Here is an 18,624-nt window from a genome sequence, read left to right as displayed (position 1 = left end):
CAACATAAGAGACAATATCCCATTTTCAATGATAGTTAAGACAGGAAATAACATGCTTGCTTTTATGGATCTTCAAAATAATGTGTTCCTGCCCTAGCAACTGCCAAATGAGTTATCTTGACCTTTAAAAAAAAAATCATTATAAACTCATGGACTTTGATATATGTACTTCGTTTTACGCCCAAGTCCTTTCTGATGATCAAATTATTCAGTCCCTGAATTAAAAAATACTCATCATACTTTCAATATTCAAGTCTATAAGCTTTTCCTTTAGAAAAAAATTTTTTACACTAGCAAGAACATATCACATAGATTACAATCTGTGTAGCTTTCAAGTTACCTGTTTTTGCCGGGTAATTAAGTCCCAGTCATCAACAAGCCATGGTTTTAGTTCTTCAGGAATCTTTACTTTAACTTCAACTCTGTTCATGAATGTTTCCTCCTAAACAGAAAAAAAGGAAGAGTATTAAACATCCGTCCTTTCTTGCTGTGTAACAGCTCCAAGTGTTTTCTAAAGGCTTTTCTGAACCTTTAGAGCCTCTGGGTATAATCATTTACTCAAATGGACTGCTGGAATTGTCATTTCAAAACTGATAAGTGGAAAGATCATATAGCTAACTCCTGGGAGGAAAGAATCTTATCTTGATAGTCCATTCAATGTCTTTTCATGTGAAAGCAAATATTCTTTAGCAAATTTCCTTTTCCTCTATAAATGACCACTCCAACTTGATGCATTTTAACTTAGTATTTTCAAATGTACTGATTTTGAATAGTCATACCTCCAAAGACTAGCCCAAACATGACTATCTTCAAGTTACATCTTTAATACAGAATATTAAATGTACTGTCTTCTAATCTGTCTTCAATAACTGCCTAAAAATACCTAATTTTTAGAACATACCACTGTTTTAACCTCAGCTTCAGAAATGTAAACAACATTGGTTAAAGTTTTAAAACCCCTATTTTCAAAATCATAACTTTGGAAATTATAAACATACTAAATTAGAAACGAGACACTGTATTCACTTATGTAAGAATCCTACACTATTGTACCCACACACACATGCAGAACTGACAGGCTTTCCTGGCACTTTTTGTGGCTTTACTAAATCATCTTGGGACACACTAAACCATTTAATGTGACCTAGCTAAGTCTATTCAGTCTAATACCAAAGAAATATTTAGTGGTGTACATGAACACAGAGCTTCACAATGAACACCTGATGATGAATTGGGGGTAAAATCTAGCAGGAACATATCTAGTGCTACAAGTGAAATAAAGATGTATACAAATATATCCTTCATCCAAAAAAGGGAAGTATTTTCACTTCAGTAGTTAACCACGTTAGCAATGCTTCTGAGACACTCAAAGTTCTATGACTTTTACTGTGTTGTAAAATGACAAGATTAAAAATTCTAACATGCTATATATTCATAAACTTAAGGAAAAACTCACATTTTCAACAGTAGGATCTACGCGGGCCCTTTTCTTGCGAGGAGGCTGAGGTGTCTCACTGGTACTGCCACCATCTCCATTTCCAGGTGCTGTAAAAATTTGGGGGTCAGGAAGGGGTATTTTTAGCTTAATAAATGAGAAACTCTGTTAAGGAAACTAGTTTCATGACATACCCTCTTTTGACTTTTCCATTACATTGATTTTACTTAAATCTACATTAAAGAATCATATTCCTACCAAAAATATAACTTTTATAAACAGCTCTACCAAACATCTAGTACAAAGCGACATTTAATAATATTACCATCTTACATTTATTTTTAAAATGTTATTGTCTCAGGATCAGTCATTAAAAGTAACATGAAAATAATAAACGCTTACAGGCTTCTCCATGGTAGAAAGAGTGTGAGTTCTCTACTACTATGTACCTAACTCTGTAACATTGCTGTAACTCATATTTGAGACCATCAACATAAGCTTACTCTAAAACTTCATAACTTTAAAAATTTAACAGTGAATTCAAAATGCAAATGTTATAAAAGGCAAAATAATTTAAACAAAGTTAATATTCTTACTTTTCTGTTTGTTCTTTTTTGTTTTCCTGAAAGGAGGGAAGAAAAAGAGGAAAGATAAATAATTATTGCTAGTAAAATTGCCTCTGTTTAAATTCCTTTTACCAGGTTAAGTTCATAGAGAAATACTGCCTTGTTTGCTAAGATCAGGCAGCGATCTTATTTTCTGCATATTCTCATTCACTACTCAGACACAAGGACTTTTACTGATAGTTGGCTAAATCTATATCTCCCTCCACATACTAGAAAACCAAACCAAAACCCCATCAGGAAACTTCCTTCCAGGGTTATGTTATTCATTTGTAAGTTTATAGCATGTTAAGTGATAAAAATATACTTCGTGATATTATTATTAGTTCCACAAACAAAAAAAAGCTCCAAAGGTTAAAATATTTTCTCCCAATTACTTTAGTACAGCATAATTTGATTTTAGATTTGTATGTTTCAGACCAATCCATTACTCCGCCCTCACTGGTCCAAATTCTTTCACTTTATTTCGTCTCAACTATATTCCTTCCACTACCACACCAAACACTCTGTTCTCCCATTCGTAGAACAAAGCTAATGTCTTGGTTATCATCTCTAACAGCAACTTAACTCATGTTTATTTATATACACACTAACAAAGAGTAAATTACTAACTTTGATTTTATATATAATTATTTCTGTAATACAAGGAAAACAGTTTACAAACCCACGATTATAGATTCTGCCTGGAGGGACCATAAAAGAACACCTGAATATTTTTACTTTTCTACAGCTTTAATACTTACGAATGTTAACGACCTACAGCTTTAATACTTACGAATGTTAATTAATGTTATTTAATTTAGAGCTTGGGGTTCATTTGATGACTCAAAATTAACTTATCTTGGTTATAAACACAAAAATCTGGCCATCTGATATTACAGGTTTTTCCCTCCTTCTCTAAGGTTAACTTCTGTAACACTAATATTTGTTGGACAGTATTTCTGAGTCAGATTAAACCATGAACTTTTACATGTCAAGAACATGTGCGGACCAAGAGAAGCCAAGAGCCCTTACACTCCTTTCTTACCCAGTCTATACCAAAGAATTAAAGAAAAAATACTGACAACTGAGCTCAACTCTAAAGACCTATAAACTATACTTCAATGAATACCAGTGGTGTAAAAACTCTTGCTTCAACCTTCTTGCTTGTATTAATTAAACGTGCAAGCTACTTTCTCAAAGTACGCCAACGGATTTCATACAATAAATAAACTGCTGGTGTTGTCTGACTTCCTATTTCTAAGCCTCAGGGCTAAATGTTATAATCAAATTATGAACTGTTAGACTCAATGTACCTGAAAGAATAACAAGCCCAAAGTCATTCTTGAGAAAAGTCATTCCACTAAATAATGAACAACCAAAGTATGCTTGGAAGCCAAAGCACTAACAAAATTCACGTATATTCACTATTAGTTTATAAAGAATAAGCGCCCAACCTTAAGGACCTAGATGTCAACAAAGTAAAGGTAAATCTGGTTCTCATATTTTCCAACCAGATGCATACATGTTTATGTATATTCAGAGAAAGCTACAGAACAATTACCAAACACTAAAGATGGTGTAAGGTATAAAACTAAACATTAAATATTAAAAATTGTATCAAAATCTCAAATCAAAATGAAAGAATTAAAAAAAAATAAATCTCCAGGTTTAATTACTCAGTATTTTTATTTTAAAATAGATCTTCTATTCTACCAGGGCAAAGCAATACTTAAAATTACATGATGCCTTCCTAAGTACTCAGATTACAATCTTATCAAAGTGTCAACGTTCCCATTAAAAGGAAGACTCCTTGAGAAAAACTCACCCAAAAAGGTTAAAACCCCAAATATTTCAAAATGCATCATTACCTTCATTACTATCACCTAATTTTTAGGTAGTAAAGTCAGACTAGTTAGGTCTAAAAGCAACAGAATATAATCTCAAGGAAAACATACTTCTCTTAAATCATATTTTAAAGCACGTTACTTTTGATCCTTTGAAAAGAAGCACATGACGGACCACTCATTAAACCTATCTGTTCTTAAAATATTCAAGTGGCAAGAAAAAATGATCTTTTAATAAAAGTTATGATTCTTTATTTTCTTTTATTAAGCTACCATTCCCACACTGGCTTTCAGGTACATAAACTTATCACACCAATGTGTGTATGCATATGACTTGCACACATAGGCTTATTACCAAGATGTTCTAAATCTTAAGCGTTAACAAGGAATGGTTTTCTTTTTCTTGGGGGTTGAGAGGAGGGGGGATGATTTGAAACCTTAGCATCTCACACAGTTACCATGGGTTTCAAAAGGGGAATTAAAACTAATACACATATTTAGCACTACTGAAAAAGCCAATCTATCCTCCAATCTCAAAATTTGTGTCCTGATAATTCAACACTATACTTGTAAAAGAAAACACATTATATATATACATATTTAATATAACTTAAAAGAAGCATTGTAAGGGACTTCCCTGGTGGTCCAGCTGTTAAAACTTCACACTTCCACTGCAGGGGGCGCGGGTTTCATCCCTGGTTAGGGTACTAAGATCCTACATGCCGCCTGGTGCAGTAAGTAAATACGTAACTAACTAAATAAATAAATAAATTTTAAAAGAAGGAGGGTTGTGAATGTACTTAATGCCACCCAATTGTACACTTAAAAGAGTTAAGTGGTAAATTTTCACGTTATGTATATTTTACTACATAAAGGAAATATTCCTTTACTAAATAAAGGAAAGGTGGGGGGAGAAAAACTGCTAAGGACTCAGTATGTAATTAAGGAATCAGTATGTAATTAACAGGTATATTCAGCAACCCAACACCAAGGGGGTTCTCATTGGCATTTTTCCAATCACAACAATGTTCCAGTTTTCATTTTCAATAAATCCTAACAGAAGACAATGTGTGTCAAGTTTGAGTTTCACAAACAGTATGTAAAATTAAAACAAAGATAGAGCTTCTTACACTTCAACATTTTTCTGTTGCAGACCAGAAGTCTTCTTTCCAGGGGCAGCCCCTCTCATCTTCCCCTCTGCATACTGCTCCCTTCAAAAATAATTTCAATAAAATCATCTTAAAATGAATATTTATGTGGAAAAATAAATTGATCACTTGATTCCATTCTGAAATTTATATTCAAATTGAAGTCCCGAGCCTATACATATTGTGGTACAAAGTTTTTATTTAACGAGTTCAACAGAGAGATAATGTATTTACAAAAATCAATTCAAGAAAGGAAGAACAGTAAAAAGGCCTAAGATTCGGCTCTTCTATACTTCGAAAATTAAAATAAATGTAAAAAGTGACAATAGATTCTCATATAACTGAAAATTCCATTTGTTTTAAAATTCACCAATCCCAATGTTTTTTTTAATCTGATCCCATTTTATCATTTCCATTTTCTTAATATTTCCGTTTTGAAATTAAAACAATTACTCTATAGACCACACAGTCTTTCAGGGTTCCTTTTCTCCATGTGCTTTCAGAGGTGAATAACAATGGGGAACCCCCACTTCCTTTCTTATTCCTCCCCCACCAAGTGTACCTTCCAAACAGCCCAGGAGATAAGATCGTAACAATGAGTATGCAACTTCAGAAATTTCCAACAACATCCTGCTCTGTTTTCTACCTACCTCTAAGGACAGACTCCAGAAATGATATGTATGCTACTTCCTTTCCCCAGGAGAAGCTTTTCTGATCACTTGAAGTCAAAGTCATAACACAGCAGCTGACAGGTCCCAAGGATCATTTTAAAGGCAGGCAGCCAACATGACTTCCATTGTGGATTTCATTTCCAAAAATTAACTTACAGGCATTTCTCCTCATATTCATGTTGCAAAACAAACTTACTGATTGGCTTTTTGAAGTTCTCGTTGTTTCTGCAAATTGGTGTCCACGTATTTGAGTACTCTGCTTTCTGGAACCCATTCATCCCAACTGAAAAAGAGAAAAGTTAAAATATCATTCAAAGCTATTTCATTACTCAGACTGTCCTCCCACTATGTTTTTTTAGAAATACAAGAGGCAAGACTTTAGACTTCTCTGAACTAATTTGACGAACTGGCATTACAAGTTCATTCTCAACTAAAGTGAAAATCTGTTCTGTAAAAAGGCAGTAAAGGGACTTCCCTCGTGGTCCAGTAGTTAAGAAACCACCTTCCAATGGAGGGGATGCAGGTTCTATCCCTGGTCAGGGAACTAAGATCCCACATGCCACGCGGCAACTAAGTCTGCACACCAGAACCACTGAGACATGCGCCACAACGAGAGAGCCCGCATGCTGCAACTACAGAGCCCACGCACCACAACTAGAGAAGCCCACATGCCACAATGAAAGATCCCATGTGCCACAACTAAGACCCAGTGCAGCCAAAGAATAGAAGTTTTTTAAAGGCAATAAACATATTCTCAGAAGCAACATTCCAAATCTAAACTGCGAGTCCAAAAAGAGATTATTCAAATTGTTTTTTTAAATGGCATAAAAGCATGGCATTTAACATAAGAGCCCCTAAGCAACTATCCTTACAGAATAAAGGTACCTAAAAGAACTTTAATTCCAAAAAAACCATGAGGCACAGGAATCCATAATAAGCTGACTTCTTAAAGAACTAAAACTAACTGGCTGGTTGCCTGTGATACAGAACTACAGAACTCTCTGTGCCTTAGTTTCACCCGTAAAATGAGGATAATAGTACCTATCTCGTAGGATTGTTACAAGATTTAAATAATACATATAAAACACTTGAGAGTTGGACATAAAAAATAAACACTCAAGGTCTGTCAGAAACATATTAGGAGGTCTACAATACGGAATACCATCTAGATCAGCTCAGCTAAGACTGTAAATTGAAGTGTTACAATGGTTATCACTCACTCACAAACGAATACACCAACTTACGAGGCAAAACCATTCTTGGTGTTCTAAACATCAAAAGATAGAACCAACCACTCTCTTAAAATATCTAGTTGCTAAGGCCTTCTGGCACTTAGAAAAGCTCCTTCAAAACAAGATCTTTTTTTTAAATTTTATTTTATTGATGTATAGTTGATTTACAATGTTGTGTTCACTTTTACTATACAGCAAAGTGATCCAGTAATACGTATATTTACATTCCTTTCTTATTCTTTTCCATTATAGTTTATCAGAGGACACTGAATATAGTTCCCTGTGCCATAGTAGGACCTTGTTGTTCAGAACAGGATTTCTGATGTGGCTTTTTTTCCAAAGGGGAAAACAAAGATAAGGTATTTCTTAGGGAATGCTGAACTTTTTGTGCAAATTTTTTCCTCCTGCTGATGGAGCTCCTTTAGTGACACAAAAAGATGTATCCTCAAAGTCTTTTATTTAATAATTTCCCACCTTTGACCTCTTATGTAAGACAGCCAAAAGAAGAATAAAAAATAAAAAGCAATCCTCAACATGATCTCCTAGAGAAAACTTTAAAACATGCATTTACCTAGAGGTCAGGAGGGGGTGGTGTACTGAGGGAGCTCCTTCAGGAACAGGAAAAAGTGCTACAATATCCTCACGTGTCTTCAAAGTTTTTTCAGAGCGCCTGGGCCTCACAGCACTTCTGATACAGACAGCATAGTACAAAGTAATCTCAGTAACTAGGTGTAGAATTTAGCTTAAGCTTTAAGATTTATTTACAAATATAATACTTAAATGTCTGTGTCAACAAATTCCAATAAGGTTTTTGAGAATTTAGGAATAGCTTACTATCTGTTGTGCTTTTGAAAAGTATACATTTACTGAAGTTTAAGAAAATTCCAGTTTGGAGATTGAGCTTTTGTGGTATGCTTTTCTGAAAGCACAGTATCCTATGAACTGTACTCAAAATGAGGATCTTATTCTTATACCTGTTGCAATTCTCTCTAAATTAAAGGGAGCTAGCAAATTTTTATTTACCACAAAGTTCTATTTTAGAACCTTGCAAATTCCTTCCCCTGATATAAAATGCATCTAAATAAGGACCTTGATCTAAAAGCCAATTCTTGAGTTTCCTTCACATGTCAGGAGCTGAAAACCCTTGCTGAACCACATGAAAATGAAATGACAACATCTTTTGCTCTGAAGAACACCACTACTAGGGTAGTAACTGAAGGCCAAATATCCAGAAATTTTTACATATAGCTCAAGCATAAAAGAATCTCAGAATTTTCTAAAGGTAGCTTGTCATTAATTCCCAAAGTTACAATGATCCATGGCACTACTTACACAGCACTAAATAAAAACATAACATACTTGCTGAGTATTTGAGCAACTCCTCCTCCTTTCTGTATGGATTTAAAGGCTTCTCTAAATACTTATTAAAGATCAAAAATTTCAAAATTCCTTATATTCATCTATACACCAAAACAACTACAAAAAACACATCCTTGTTAATATTCCTCAATGTCTACAAAGATATAAAGATCTCCAATATTTAGTGCTATTTTTTCCTTAATTCTTTTTACAAGGAGTAATATATAAAATGAGACAAACAAAAAACCAAAAAAACTGTGTACCCTATCATTTATTTGTTACTAGATAACATAACAAAGGAAACAAAGGTTTATTTTCAAGCAACACTATCAGAAAATGCAAGCATTTTATGTATTTCCACAATTTCTTATAAGCTACAAATGCCACTTAAAACCCAGTCTTCACACTGTACATACCTACATGTAATTTTATAGAAAATATTATACATGGAAGAATTAAGCACAAAAGCTGTCTTCACTGCTATTAAGATGAAATCCTAAAACAGTTACAGTGTACACGGGGATGGGGTCAGATCTATTCCATGAATTTGCTATTTGCTTTTCTTTAATTTCCTGGATAGACTTCCCATACATGATATGCATAAATAAGATACTCTATTTCCTATAGAGAACTGAGATTCTCTTTATATCTTGATATACTCTCAACTTTACCTGACGTTAACAGAATATTGATATATAACATATTAAGTCTAGTAAAAGACTGCAATACAGTTTTAAACACTTCATTTTTTTAACAGGGAAGAAAAAGCCATAAACTACACTGGGATCAAGAAGATAAACTTTCCTGGATATTACCCTCAATTTAGCATTAATCCTGAAATCCCATTTAAAATCATAGACATTTACTTCTATTAAGACCAAAGGAGGGACTTCCCTAGTGGCTCAGTGGTTAACAATCCGCCTGCCAATGCAGGGAACACGGGTTCGAGCCCTGGTCCGGGAAGGTCCCGAATGCCGCTGAGCAATTGGACACGTGCGCCGCAACTACTGAAGCCTGCGCGCCTGGAGCGCGTGCTCTGCGGCAGGAGGGGCCACTGCAGTGGGAGGCCCGTGCACCACAATGAAGAGTGGCCCCCGCTCACCACAACTAGGGAAGGCCCGTGCACAGCAACAAAGACGCAGCACAGCCAAAGATAAATAAATAAAATAAATTAAAAAAAAAAAGAAAAAGACCAAAGGATTAAAAGCCCACAGGGTCACTCTGAGTTACTGTATTACCAACATATCATTATTATAAATATTTTAATTAGCATTAACTGGAAAAAATCATTTGTTGAATGCACTTTTACACATTTTACATCTCTACCTTTCTACAACTATACTAATGGAAGAAAAAGTAAGGGTCTGGTATTTCTTCTTAGCTAAAACCATTTTGTGATAAAATTTTCTAACTAATAAACAAAACTAACTGGGTTGGTCACCTGGCTATGGGACTGTATGAAAGACGAACAAAGTCACAGAGTCAGTAAATGTCAAGGAGAAAAGCTCCTTCCAAAGCAAGAGTATTCATCAAATCAGATGGCAGTGCTCACTTGGAGAGCTACCAGAGTATGGCTACCAGAGTATGGCTAAGGTGACACAAAGCTTTAAAATCTGCTAGAAAACAACTCCTCAAGCACTACACTTTCTGGCAGTACTATTTTTGAAGGACAAAACACCATTAGTAAAATTAAAATCCTCTCATAGTAAAAATTATAGGCTACTCAATTACAAGCACCAAAAATGAATTAAATTATCAAATGTGATATTTATGGGCCCCAAGAAGAAGGACCCATCACTGACAAAGAGCTCCAATGGCTAAACATTCTAGAATGTGTTCAATCTATAACCACTGTCCACTCCCAGCAACATCAATATCACTTCTAAAAAAGAAAAAAAAGTTTTAACTCTTTGGGGTGCAAAATTAGGTTCTGTAACTAAATTTCTGTACCTCTGTTAGGTCATATGCCAAAAAGTGAACCACACGAATTCACTTTGTTAGCATTTAATTATGCTTCTGAAGTTCAAAACATGAGCTGGTTAATACTTCCAAATCAGGCAATCTTTTTCCTCCCCCCCCCCCCCCCGCTTCTAGGTAGAAAAAGCCAACTAGCTTCGAGTATAACTGCTTGAAATACCATATGTAATCATTAAGTTTGTGTTAAGGCAAAAAACTCAAGCTGTCTTAAAATGTACCAAACCAGAAAATAGTTGGGCTAATTATTATTAGACATTATACCAGAACACAAGAAATACTCCAAAGAATGTAAAATAAAATGGCTGTAGGGGACTTCCCTGGAGGTCCAGTAGTTAAGACTCCAAGCTTCCAGTGCAGGTGGCGTGGGTTTGATCCCTGGTCAGGGAACTAAGCTAAGATCCCACGTGCTGCGCAGTGCAGCAAAAAAAAAAAAAAGGCCGTATACCCTAATTTCTATTCTATTTTCATCACACTACAAATGGTTCACCTTTGCCTCAACATGTATTTACATTAAAACTGCAAGAATTAAGAAGCATATGCTTGTTATCAGTCTACGACACAAAGCTACCTTGTTAATTATAAATAAAACATTGCTTTTAAAGATCTAATACTCACTTTTTATTCCAACCACTGTAATGTATAAAGTATTTCACTTGTTTATCCTTTATGGCAACCTTTACACACTGAAATAAAAAAGAAAAAGTTCACTTAGAAATACTGAAGGAAATAAAAAAGACTACCTGGATAATTTTCAAGTAACCAATCTTTCAAAGACAAACTCTACACTTAAAACTCTCTGGTGGCCAAAATGAACATAATAAGATGCAACTCTTTAAAAGAACATTATTTAAGCTTTCAGACTACTTAGGTATTCAGAGTTATAAAACTGCCGAACAGTCTTAAAATTTGTTGGAGTCAGTCCAACAAATCTGAAGAACCATAAGCACAAAAGGTCCCCCTAAAACCTTAAATTACTGGGCTAGATAAGCTATCCAAGAACAGCTAATGAAAACAGTATTTGTGCTTTCTCAAAGTCCAACTAGCCAAAAGCTACATTTATTTCAAAAATAATTCAGCTGAAGAATTATTAAATTCTTTTAAAGAATTAAAAATAATTTTGAATAATTTGAATCATTAAAAAATTTCATTAGTTTACACAAGGCAATAGCTGTTCTGCTGCAGATTATCAGCAACTAGCAAAGTGACAGATGAAAAACATCTTGTGTTCTTCTTAAAAGCAGCCAAACAAATTGGATCGAATCATTAGAAGTCATTATGAAAAAGTGAGGGCTGTCTGGATTTAAGTTTTTATCAGATGCAAATCAAGAGAACCACAATAGTTTAAGCTATTTCAATCACCATTTAAAATTGTTCACTGGAGTGTTTCTGCTGCCAGAGCAGAAAAATCTGCCAGTCCAGTAGTTTGTCAGAAGTTGATACAACAAAAAAAAACTTGGACTCAGAATATATTATAAGCTGCAGCGGTATTATACCATTAAGATATACGTGCACACACAAAAAGTTCTTGACCATCTCCATGAATCCAGTTTCAGCCATTTAAGAACTTTAAAAACATACATCCACTACGTATTCAAAATAAGTAAAAAGTAGTGAAAATGGTTAGTCACACTGACACTTTAGTCGTATTTTCAGAGACATATTCACCTAGAACATATATTGAAACTGCCTTTAAATATTATACTGTTCAGCATACTGTTCATTTTTTAAAAACTACCACTGTAAAAGAAGTTGACACACCTTAAATATTTGTGCTAAAAAAGTTACCAGAAACAAAATACTAAGAACACCTTTGACTTCGTAATGCATCATCCCACTTACCTTTGGCTAAATGGAAAATCAGTTTTTATTACCTGAGCACAACACTGATACAGAGAAAAGGGAAAGGGAACCCCCCCGGAACCCCCCCACAATTCAGACTTTGCCAAACAATCCAACAAGTAAGTTAAATGTACTCATCTTAAATGTTAGTTTTTACCTTTAATGTAACTACTCAGTGCTTACTCAGCACATTATATTTGCAAATAAAGTTAACTTTGGCAGTATTTTCTCACAAGTCATTAACTACAAAATGCTATTTTGCTCCCATTAATAGTCAATATTCTATCTTTCCCCTCAAATGCTCTTTCCAACTACTGGACCTTTAGCAGCTCAGTAAGATGAATGGCAAGACAGCAATGCTTTATAAGACCCACTAAGAAAACAGTAAGACATCCATAAAGAGAAGATGAGGAACTATGAATCTATGAAAATCTATGAAAAAGGTAGCTCTCACTAAAGCTACCAACCATTGAAAACTGATATTATCCAACCAGTAATTTCAGCCAACTTTTCAAGAGAAAACAAGTTTAATACCTTTGCTTCATAAAGAAGAGGCCCATGGAAGCACAGCACTCTCTCACCTGTAAAAGTAAAAAAGACAAAAAAAAAAGTACTGGGTTAGTTGTGATTTATCTTCATATGTAAGAATATGCACATCTGGTTGTGATGGAGAGCCGTCACACTTGTACCATGGTATTCCTCAAAAGAGTAGGCAAGTGGGTAAGGCAATGCATCCATCAACGCTTCAGATCAAACTTCAATACAACAAAAACACCTTAGCAACTGATGTAAACAACAAAAAGTAATCAGGATATCAATCTATTAAAATCATCAAATCATCTATCACCTGCTAAACAAATTAAATCTACTGTAGCTATCTACTGGCAGAATTGGTTTATTTTTCAATGTACTGATACATGTGGTATTTAAAGACATCTTAAGTTTAGGACCTTATGCTCTACCTATTCCTTCTCTGCTTCCAACCGTCTTAAACTGATTAAACTAAGAAAAACAATCTGTGCATAAAAATTTCAATGTGCATCAGATACAGCTGTTTTTTTAAAAAAAGAGGTCCCACTATGTTCATGCCTTCAGTGTGTTCAATGATGTTCTGGGTGTTGGGCTGCTTCAATGGGAAAAAGTAAAAAAAAAAAAAAAGAAAAAGAAAAAAACCCAGACAATTCTAACCTTTGGAACTTACACTCTGTGTTGCATCTACCATTAAGACTTGCAAGACTAAATAAAATGTTAGGGACTGGAATAAGATCTGGAAGACACCCCTGCTCATCAGACAAATCAGGCAGGCAATTCCTGGCAGTACCTTAAAATACCATTTGATTGTAGAAGAAACAGACTTCTCACATTATTTTTGGTCCACTTGATTTCAACAGGCCCAGAGGTAACAAAAATGCCAACAGAGTCAGCTCTTTCAGCTCTAAAATTAAATTAAAATAGCCTACTAGCTCATTTCTGAAAAGACTACAGGGCAGTATAGGTGACACTGACGTGTAACCAAACAGTTCTGCACAATTTACTGGATTTCCTATTTTAACTATCTTCATAAGCAGTAAGAAGAGTGACTGATGAGCTACTTGGGAAGGTCACAGGGAAGGGCCCATGCTGAGGAAAGCAACTGGTACCAAAGCATAGAAGAAACATGACAAATTCTTGTGCAGTGGTCCACTCTGAGGAACCACTGCCTGAGGCTACTAGGCCTATGCAGAAAAAGTGGAGACTAGAAACAAGGAGACCAAAGACTTCTCCCAACTGTCAGGGATAAGAACAGAAAATAGGTATGTATCAAAAGCAGTGAGGAGGACAGCTAAGCCAAAGTAGAAACACTTTAAACTGACTTCCAGCATGGTGGGAGCATTAATGAGAAAAGGAAATGGAGGGAGAGGTTTCTGATCAATTTTGGAGTAAGTTACAGTGCCTACAGGACATCCAAACTGGAGCCATCTGCTAAGCAGTTGAGTACACGTGTCTGGAGGGCAAGAGAAAGCTAGGCTGGAGCCACTGCTGAATACTGTGGATAAGAATGAGACCATGGGGATATAGATAAGGTATAGGGCCTGAAGAGCAGCGCCAAAGATCAGACCTGTGTACCCAAATTTAACACTCCAGGTACTCTCTAAAGGCACCCTGAAAATGGCCTCACTCCCCTCTCCCTCCTTTTGGCGGCTGCCTCCAAAGACAATTGCACTGAGGCTAAGACCCTTTGACCTCCATTCTAGCTACCTGGCCCTAATATCCTGTTGAAAAAATATACAGTAAGTTGAAGAGCATGACCCAGGATAACAAATGCCTATTTTTTTCATGGAAGTGTTAATTGGGGACTGTTAATTGGGTAAGGAGCAAACCACAGTCTCAGGTATTTTCTTTAAATCTTTCTTCACTCTTAATCCTTTCTAGTATCAAACTACAAAAGTAATCTTGCCCAATGCTCTAAAATTCCAAGGGTGACGCGATTCCAATTCCCCATCCTCCCACTCGTTTGCTTACTGGGAACATTACTCAAATTCCAGCATCAGTCAGTCTCCTAACAAGCTAAGAGTCCTCCCCCAGACAATGGGCTAGTTGCCCAATAGCTTTCTTTACCTTATGCTTTAACATTTCAAGTGGAAGACCAAGTCGAGTGCAAAACAGTCACTGTGCTTAAAAACTGCTTATAACATGCTGCACCATTATTAAATAAAAACTTCCAAGTTTAAAAGAACCATTTAGAAAAAAAACTGTTTCTGATCATTCGTATTTCCACCATTACAGAAGCTCAATTCTTCTGCAGTGTTATAATTCTGTGAGTTCCAACAGAATATTCGTTTTTCCTTACAAGATATTCTCTGAAAATGTCTTATAAATAATTATAATTTCTTAAAGATGGTTACAACTTTGACACAAGAGTAGAAAACATGTCTGGAAAGTGGTGGTAATGGTAAGTACAGAGACTCTTGGGTAGCTTTCAAAACCTTACAGATACACTAGTTCATACTCTTCTCTAATTCACCACTATAGCAGCACATGGATTCTCCTTCGCTGTCATCACTCTTACCATCCCTCTAGTTTAGAACTAAAGCACTTCCTCCAGTAAGCCAACCTTAACTGTCGCACACCTGGGTGATCTTCCTTTCATATCCTACAGTGGGGATTAATTTTTTGTGCCATGGATCCTTCACAGTCTGGTTAAGCCTTTGGGCCTATTCCCAGAATTTTTCTACAAACACGTAAAACAGTATTACAAAAGAAACCAACTGTATTGAAATAGTTACCAAAACATTTAAAATATCACGTTCTATGGTTTTATATGAGCTTCTTAATGGATATAAGCATTTAGCCACTGATCCAATTACTACCACAGCTCTGAAATAATGACGAGCATACATTTCGTCTCAATGTATCTCCCACCACTGTAATGCTGGGACATGAAAACATCCAGTTGATACTACTGTGGTTTTTTTGTTTCTTTGTTTGCTTTGCTTGTTTTGTGGGGGAGGGGTTCTAACAGTCACAACTGAAAAATACTAAATTTTAGTTAGACAATAGAAACCAACACTTTTTCCCGTTCAAGTTCACGGATCTGCTGAATTATAAACACTGACCCTAGATTAAGAATCCCTGCTCCAAAATATCTGGTTAAAAAAAAAAAAAAGGCAATCCATAGAAGGTAGTCACACAGCTTCTCAGCGTCAGAGAAAGCAGGTATTAAGAGTCAGTCATAGCAGACACACGCTTAGAAACATCTTAAATATTCCACAGAGTTACAATATACTTGGGTTTTGTGTAAACGACTAATGCACATTAAAGTTTGAAAATCGCTACAACAATTTTTTGCAGACGTCTCGACATCTACGGTAACTAACACATCCATAATAATGAAAGGGAATTTTAAAGTGTTCTTGCTTGCCTCACAGAATTTTACTTCCATTTTAGTTTACTCCTAAACCTCCACTTTAATATAAATGATTGGATACGTTAATTGTGGAAATTAAAGAGCTGTCTTCTTCGACGGTTGAAATCAGATTCTACCGTCGGCCAAAACATGTCGATCAAAGACAATAAAAACTCAACTTTCAAATCAGTTAACCAAATATTGCTGCAATTAGTCAAACAACTGCTGTACTTAAAAGATAACAGCAAGGCAATGGGACTTCTAGGTGGAAACATAATATCGCGTTTAGGTAGCTTTTATTTATTGCTTTACAAGCAACCGCACAGCAAGAGCGCAGTCACATCCCCATAGGATCTTGGCACTCGGCTTTTCGGTAAGCAAAGAGACGCCTGCCGGCAACACAAAGCCGACCCAGACGCTCGCGCTTTTTCTCTCCAGTTCCCACCCACCTCCCTGGGGCAAGCATCGGGGAACCGGTTCCCGCGCGGGAGCGGGCGAAGAAGGGGGCGCTGTATCTGCCCTAAAGCGGCGTCGGCGGCCGAGAGCCGGGGACCCAGGCGCCGGCGGCCATGATGGCGCGGCCATCTTGCAGCAGCCATTTTACAACGCAGTTCTCCCGCCCCGAGACGCGAAGCCCACCCCCCCAGCCGCAGCCCGGCGGCTCCACCGAGCGCGACCACCTCCGGGCTCGAGGCCCCCCGAGATCGCCAGGCGTTGGCCGCCCACGCGGCCGGGGTGCTCCGCGCCGGCGCCCGAAACCGCCGCCGCTGACTCCCCTCCCCCACGCCACATCACTTCCCCCGCCGCCATGGCGCTCCAGTCGCCTCCCTACAATAGGCTACTTTCTCCGCGCCCTCTTCCTCAGAACAAACACTGCACTAAGGCTTTGCCACGCGGCAATGGCTCCCTCTGCCACTCTAACGCCTGCCTAACGCTTTCCCTTCACAAGGTATTTTCTCCTCATGACGCACCGAAATAACCCGCCGCAATGCGCTTTCCCCGCACAAAGCCCTGTCCGCCGCCTCCTCTGGGCGCAGCCCTTGCCACCCCCGGACCCCAAACCTCAACCACCCCAAGCCCGCCTCCCTCTCCTGCGCCGATAGATGCCTTTTCCCCAGGAGCTTAGACTCACCCTCCTGGAATTTAGGCTTCGGGTCCTGCTTCGGCGCCATTTATAAGTGATTCGCCGCCGCCGCCGCCTCCTCCTTCTCCCACCACCCCCGACTACCGCCCCCTACTCTCTACCCCACCCAACTGCGCGTCAGACGCGCCGTCAGCCACCGCCAACTCTACATCCTGGGCCCGATTTGCCAGCGGCCGCAGACCTCACAGCATCGCGACCCGCGCAGCCGCCGCTCCAGCCAACGGCTGCCCTCCGCGCACGCGCCCCTGCGCCCGCGCCGCCCCGGGGCACGCCGGGATTGGTAGTTCCCGGGCGCTTGAGGCGCCGCGGTGTGGGGGAGGGGTGGCGGCCTCTTCCCACCCCCCTACCCCAGGACCGCCTGGGGTTTTTAAAGCCGGGATTTGATTTTGCTTGTTTGTTGGAGCGAGGGCAAGGGAAGGTAGTGCCTCACTTTAAGAATGGGAGAGGCCCAGTTGCGGAGGCCCACGGGCAGTACAGGGCCACAATGATGTGGGCTTTGAAATGGCCTGAGAGAAAAGGCTGCTTCCTGAAGCCTACTTTCAGTAGCATCTCGAGTAGTTTCCGCCTAGAAAAGTTTCACGGCCAGCAATCTGGCCAGAAGGGGGCTAGGCAGTGGAGTCCGCGTCTAGAAGTTTCGTTGTTTAGCAAGCTCACTGACAGTTTATTTGGTGGGACTGACGGCCATCTGTCGGGTCCTGCACCTCCCCTTCTCCAGCCTGGGTCCTGCGGAAATGAGGACGGAGAGGGAGACACTAGGCAGGCTGTGGGGGCGAGCTCTGGCTTTTTGGGGTGATGTACTTATGCCCGCCGCCCAAAGAGGCTACCGTGAATAATACCAAGTAATACCCACGCTGGGGTTCTGCACCTGTCATATGTGTGCACTTTATGGTCACCTGATGTCTTTGTTACTGAGTACACACACGAATTTCCTCGTGTCGTTCCCCTGTTCAAAAAGTCTGTAGTTTGCTCACCTGCAAAATGGGGAGAATAAGACCACCTTTCCATCGGTGTACTGTGAGACTTGCATGGAAAGGCTCAGTGCAGCGCTGAACAGTGAATCGACGCTCAGCAAACGTTAAGGATGATCAATCCCAAGGTCCTTAGCTTGGCATTTGAAGTCCTTCCACAAACAGTCCCCCACCGTCCTCCAGGCTTTGTGCTTGTCTCCATGCCTTTTCTAAACCCTCCCCTAAGCATGCTATGCACCCCATGAATTCCAGACCCTTCCCCATTTATCTGACTCCAGTTTCTCCTTCAGTCTTGCCTGAACACAAGCCCTTCTTTGACCACAGAAACCCACAAAGAACCCTCACTCCATTTGTCTGCACAGCATCTGGTCTGTTCCACTCCTTAGAATATCAAAGAAAGGCGCAAGGGCCTCTTTGTGACCCCATCACCACACCAAAACTCTGAAGTATACTTCTTTTAACGTTTTGAATACAGAATATTTTAAAATAATTCAAAATTCAATAATTCAAAATAAT

General features: G+C 38.3%; 1 protein-coding gene across 3 annotated transcripts in view; it reads right to left on the bottom strand.

Moving 5' to 3' along the window:
* Positions 1-17,409, bottom strand: part of MORF4L1 (mortality factor 4 like 1) — a 35,080-nt gene extending 17,671 nt beyond the window's left edge. The window contains exons 1-9 of one of the 3 annotated variants that reach the window (XM_027089257.1): positions 17,129-17,409; positions 12,645-12,691; positions 10,887-10,954; positions 7,507-7,623; positions 5,900-5,986; positions 5,015-5,095; positions 2,032-2,057; positions 1,457-1,545; positions 341-442 (exon numbers count right to left, since the gene is read on the bottom strand). In XM_027089257.1, the coding sequence (XP_026945058.1) occupies positions 341-442; positions 1,457-1,545; positions 2,032-2,057; positions 5,015-5,095; positions 5,900-5,986; positions 7,507-7,623; positions 10,887-10,954; positions 12,645-12,691; positions 17,129-17,168 (657 nt within the window). In that variant the 5' untranslated portion in view covers positions 17,169-17,409. The remainder of the gene's footprint in view (positions 1-340; positions 443-1,456; positions 1,546-2,031; positions 2,058-5,014; positions 5,096-5,899; positions 5,987-7,506; positions 7,624-10,886; positions 10,955-12,644; positions 12,692-17,128) is intronic. The other 2 variants (XM_027089258.1, XM_027089260.1) reach the window with 2 other exon arrangements.
* Positions 17,410-18,624: the final 1,215 nt, after the last annotated feature.

Source organism: Aethalodelphis obliquidens, unplaced genomic scaffold, assembly GCF_003676395.1.
Source record: "Aethalodelphis obliquidens isolate GAN/ISIS:26980383/991018 unplaced genomic scaffold, ASM367639v1 scaffold65, whole genome shotgun sequence".
Classification (NCBI taxonomy): Eukaryota; Metazoa; Chordata; class Mammalia; order Artiodactyla; family Delphinidae; genus Aethalodelphis; species Aethalodelphis obliquidens.
This window is presented reverse-complemented; position numbering and strand designations above follow the sequence as displayed.